The sequence below is a fragment of the Hypomesus nipponensis genome, chromosome 24 (genome assembly GCF_054491055.1).
Source record: "Hypomesus nipponensis isolate SF chromosome 24, ASM5449105v1, whole genome shotgun sequence".
NCBI classification, from domain to species: Eukaryota; Metazoa; Chordata; class Actinopteri; order Osmeriformes; family Osmeridae; genus Hypomesus; species Hypomesus nipponensis.
Window position 1 is genome coordinate 9887501 of NC_140384.1, and position 5573 is coordinate 9893073.

The 5573-nt window shown below is 50.3% G+C and overlaps 1 protein-coding gene across 1 annotated transcript in view; it reads left to right on the forward strand.

The window, feature by feature from the left end:
- The window catches only part of commd10 (COMM domain containing 10), a 28482-nt gene extending 23803 nt beyond the window's left edge, over positions 1-4679 (forward strand). Inside the window, exons 6-7 of the mRNA XM_084690600.1 lie at positions 3929-3988; positions 4115-4679. Of these exons, the coding sequence (XP_084546726.1) occupies positions 3929-3988; positions 4115-4153 (99 nt within the window). The 3' untranslated portion in view covers positions 4154-4679. The remainder of the gene's footprint in view (positions 1-3928; positions 3989-4114) is intronic.
- Positions 4680-5573: the final 894 nt, after the last annotated feature.

Sequence of the window (5573 nt, forward strand, 5' to 3'; positions counted from 1 at the left end):
ACAGCCTGTGAAAAGGGCTGAACAAATAACATGTGATTTGATGTCACCAGGAGGTGAGATGTTGAAAGGCTTGTCTGGTGTTCATCCAATCAGGAGTGATCTGAGAGGCAGGGTGAGGCGTTGGCCCTGGACAGCGGCCCTGGAGACCCTGTAGTTGAGGGTGTTTCATCTTCACCTCTCTCAGACGGGCCAGGGGGGGGGTGGAACCCTGCGGAGCCTCTGACCTCTTTCTTTCCTCGCTTATTACCTGAACTCCACTTTCTCCTCCTCTCTCTTCACATCTTCCTTCCTCTCCTGGTTTTATCTCCTCTCCTTTCCTCTCCAACTTCTTCAGCTGTGTCACAACCTCATTTTCTCCTTGTTCCTCCTTCTCAAAGAACCAGGCCTCCGCCCTGCCCCCTCCGCCCCGCCCCCTCCACCCTGCGTTCCCAGCGTGGTCAGGGTAGCGGGGGGCAGAGAGATTGACGGAGGCCAGGGTGTGTGTGTGACAGGTCCTGTTCCCAGCCTCAGATCAGAGGCCGGGGAGCGGCCTCTCACTCAGCCCCTCCACAGGGGTCATGTGACCGGCCCCCAGGCTGGCGCCCTCACGTGAGAAATGAGGAGTCCGCCGCAAATCGACTGCGTGAATGCGTGCGTAACCGGCGTTCCCCGGTAACCATGTGAAGCCTGTGGCGGTGAGTGTGTTGTGTGTTTGTACGGTATTTTTGTTATTGTTGCCGTAACTAAAGGAAAGTGACATCATGTGACGTCTTTATGTTAATCACTGTGACTGTGTGTCCAATAAGGTTTAAGTTTACCGCTGCATTTTCATCCTTTTCAACCAACATATTTGAACATTGCCCACAGCGCATTGCGGCACTTTTAATCTGCGACGTTGGGTGTTTGTAGTCAAACATAACCTATTTTCTTCCTGTCAGCGCGCAGGAATGACTGACAAGACAGAAAACAGTGTTTTCCTGTCGTCTAGCTGCCGATACCATGCCAGACACGCCCAGAGATAGACAGCTACACACACACACACACACACACACACACGCCCTTGGACTGGAAGGGGTTGGGGGATGACGAGTGGTTTAGGAACTCTGTGTCCATGGCAACCCAGGAGCTGGTATTTTATTCATAATTAAGAGTGTTTGGGTTGTGGGGGGCGGGGTGGTGATGGCTGGGGGGGTTCAGGTTCCAAAACCCCAGAAGCCCAGCCTCCTGTCTCTCCACCTCACTGTCAACATGTCTGTCAGGACCTGATCTCCACACGGGGGCGTGACTGAAGGAGCCCAGCTCCTAACCCGGTGTCTGAAGGCTCCAGCCTGGACTCAACTGAAGGAGCCCAGCTCCTAACCCGGTGTCTGAAGGCTCCAGCCTGGACTCAACTGAAGGAGCCTTCTATTGATTTTTGGAGGCAGTGCGGTGTTGCCGTGCCGATGTGTTTATCTCCGCCCCTCTGTCTCAGCCTCAGGACCCTGGTCTCCATGGGGGGGGGGGGGGGGGGGGATTTGTTGGGGTTCTCATGGTCTTCAGAAGCTTGTTTATAGGGCCGTGACATGTTGTTTCTTTCAGTGACTGCAGGCACTCCTGTTTAGAGTCCCTCTCTCTCCATTTTCCTGTCTCTCTCTCTCCCATCTCTCTTTCTTCTCTCTCTCTCTCTCTCTCTCTCTCTCCTCTCTCTCCCCTCTCACTTCTTCTCTCTCTCTCTCCTCTCCCCTCTGTCTGTTGTCTTTCTGCTGTCTCTCTCTCTCTCTCTCTCTCTCTCTCTCTCTCTCTCTGTTCTCTCTCACTTTCTTGTAAATCTCTCTCTCCCTTCTCTCTCTTTCCCCTCTCTCATTTCCTCTGTATGTCTCTCTCCCTCTACCAGTTTATGTCATGAAACCCTCCTCCTCCTCCCAGGAAGATCACCTCTCTCTGCTCCATCCCGCTCCGACAAGTGTTGCAAATCACGCTAGCAAGCTGGAGCACAATAACAAATAATTCACGTCAAGTGCCTTTCTGTGTCGGCCGTCCCTCTCCCCTGCCCGCGGGCTCTGCTTAGCTATGCCACCTGCTCGAAGACAGGGTGACACTAAGTTGACATTAATGCCTAATCATTAATTTAAAGAAACCAGATAGATCAGGCATGGCATCTTTCCCTGGCTGAGGTACCAGCACGCAGACACGCCTTCACAGGAGCCTCTGCTAGCAACCTCAGACATGTCTTAGTGTTTCTATATGTACCTGGTGTGTGTATATATTTAGATATATCCACATATTAAATGTGTACGTACACTGTAGGTTTTATACTGCACCGTCGTTTGACTGTACCCTCTGTGTTGGCATGGTAGCGGTGGTCTGTGTTGGCATGGCAGCGGTGGTCTGTGTTGGCATGGCAGCGGTGGTCTGTGTTGGCATGGCAGCGGTGGTCTGTGTTGGCATGGCAGCGGTGGTCTGTGTTGGCATGGCAGCGGTGGTCTGTGTTGGCATGGCAGGGGTGGTCTGTGTTGGCATGGCAGCGGTGAGTTGGGACGTAGATCCGTTAGTGTCACCCCAGATCTGTCATCATCTCTCCCAGCCCCCAGGTGACGCTGGAACACACGGTCGACTTTAGCCCCTGCTGTCTCTCTCACACACACACCCACACACACACACAGCAGCCACAATTTCGATGTGCAGAGCACACACTCTCTCTTCTATCATTTGGATGTGATCGGAGCCCACACACACACACTCAACAGACAAAGATCTAGTTGGCTACCATATGTTTGATCCAGATTCTCTCACCTCGCCACAACAAACAAGATCTAATAGATTATTTAGGTGGACCCACATGACCAATGACATCAAAAACTGAACTGAAATTTCTGAATCCTAAACTCATGTATCCTCAGTTTGTAGGAAAACAAAGATGCCAATGTCTGTTGAGACTCTAGACCTGAGGAGAGAATGAGACAGAGAGAAGGAGAGAGAGGAGGAGGAGAGAGAGAGATGCCCTACATTTCTTGGTGTACACATGCTGTGTAGGGTGTTGGCGAGAGCTAACATTTTCCCTCCTCCCCTTAATTATGGATGATAATGTTGCTTCTAATTAATGTCCCAGTCATTAATGTACTCTGACACATGGCCTGGTCTACCCCAACACCAGCCCCCAGCAACCCACACACATACTCATACACACACACTCACACACACACACTCACTCGCTCAGCGGAGTGACTTAAATGCCTGACGACGCTCAGTAACTGGCCTGTTTTCCCTCTTTACATGATGACCTCTCTCAGGGGGTCATTTCAACAGTCAGCCTCACGTTGTTGTGAAGAGTCAATGTTTACAGGTTGAACTTCTCCTGAACTTGAACCATCTTTTAACATATTTTTCTTTTCTTCTTTTTACTTTTCTTTTGTCCTCAGGATCCTAATCCCCCCCCCCCCAGTTGTTCTAAGATGTTTGGTTTGTGATTGGTTCCCTCTTCCACAGTTTTCTGCCGATTCTGTTGAGCAGGTCTGGAGAGAAAGCTCTTTGCTGTGGTGTAGTGGACTGTTTAGTCTCTATTTTTACGTGTGATGGAGGTGATGTACTGGCCAGTGTGTACTCGTCTACACTCTGGACACTGAGAGACAGAAATAATTGATGGAGGTTTTTACACAGAGGCTGAAAAGGCTTGGGAGTGCTGTCATGATGTGGTCTCTAACTCTCCTCCTCTCTCACCTCCTCCTCTCCTCCACCTACTCTCTCTCCTCCTCCTCTCCTTCTCTCCTCTCCTCCTCTCTCCTCCTCCTCCTACTCTCTCTCCTCCTCCTCTCCTTCTCTCCTCTCTTCCTCTCCTCCTCCTCCTACTCTCTCTCCTCCTCCTCTCCTCCTCTCCTCCTCCTCCTCTCCTCCTCCTCTCCTCCTCTCCTCCTCCTCTCCTTCTCTCCTCTCCTCCTCTCCATCTCCTCTCCTCTCTTCCTTTCCTCACCAGGGTGTGGAGAAAGTGTTTGTGGAGTTCAGCCACCAGGAACTTCTAGATTTCTACAACAAGGTCAGTTTCTCTGAGTTCTTCCTCCTCCTCCTAATCTGTTCACTGTCTTTCCGCCAGATGGCCTCTCAAACCCTCTGCCAGGTTGCCAGGTTTGCCCTGATCTACAAACCTCCTTTGTCGTTTCAGCTGGAGACAGTCCAAACCCAGTTAGACTCCCTGACCTAACGGCTGTTCCTGTCCCCCCCCACCCCCCCCCGGCTCGGCTGTGATGACTGACAGGCAGCAGGGCCGCCCCAGAGACTTCATCTAATGCACCCGGACAAAGTAGCGATCACTGCTAGCAGACCTGGGGCTGTGGGCTACTTACATGGAATCATATGCTATATTTGAGGTGCATTTGATTCGTAACCCTCGAGTTTCATGGCATCAGAGTTAACTGAATCGAGTGCACCTCAAGTGTTGGATATGCAGGATCCTGACCTAGGGTTTGCTGGTGGGGCTGTTTGTTTCATCTGCTCCTGCATACCTGCTAACATACTGATGGGAACTGGAAGACTGTTTACTGTGTTTCACACTGTTTGTACCTTTATGGATTAGTTAGACATTATTGATACAGCAGAAGCATATTTTGTCACAGATTGCTGTGAAATCATCAATCTGTCTAATATGATAAGTAGTGATCTGGTTTTGATATGGTGTAACATACACGAACAGGACGTTTTTCACTCTCAATAAACACAGTGAATACTGATGATGATGGAAATGGTGGCTAAGTAGCGACAGAGGAGGGCGGGCATGGAGGGAACCTGCTTGCTCGTTAGCTCTCGGCACAGACGCTCTGGAACTTCACCAGACGGAGCGAGACACCACACACACACTGTCACACACACACTCACACACCATCACACTCTCACACACACACACTCTCACACACACCTTCCTGTGTCTCCAGAGGAACGCAGAAGAAAGGTTCAAGAACAAAAAGTTTTTAGCAGTGGTATCTTCAGTGGGCTGGTATCTCTGAGAGGTGTGTGTGGGGGGGGTGGTCCTGGGAGACTAGGCCTCATTCCCTCTGCACACGTGACAAGAGACAGTATCAAGTAACCCATTAGAGGATCACACCCAGAAGAAGGGAACAGCAGCCGAACCCTGAGCAGGAGAAAGCACAGATGGAACTGAGAGATGCAACTCCTAACTCCTGAGAAACTGACATCTCACTGAATTAAACAGGAGTGAATGCCCCACCCCCCCCACTCTCTCTCTGACACACACTCTCTCTGACACACACTCTCTCTGACACACACACTCTCTCTGACACACACTCTCTCTGACACACACTCTCTCTCTGACACACACACACACACACACACACTCTCTCTGACACACACACTCTCTCTGACACACACACACACTCTCTCTGACACACACTCTCTCTCTGACACACACACTCTCTCTGACACACACACAGTTCAATTGAATTCGATTGGCTTTATTGGCACGAAAGAACCAATGTTCATATTGCCAAAGCAATGGTGGAATTACAGAGATATTTCTCATCTATGTAAATCACATACAAAAACATACAGATAATTCATACAAACTTATATGTAAACACGCTCTCTTGCACACGCACACTCTTGACTAC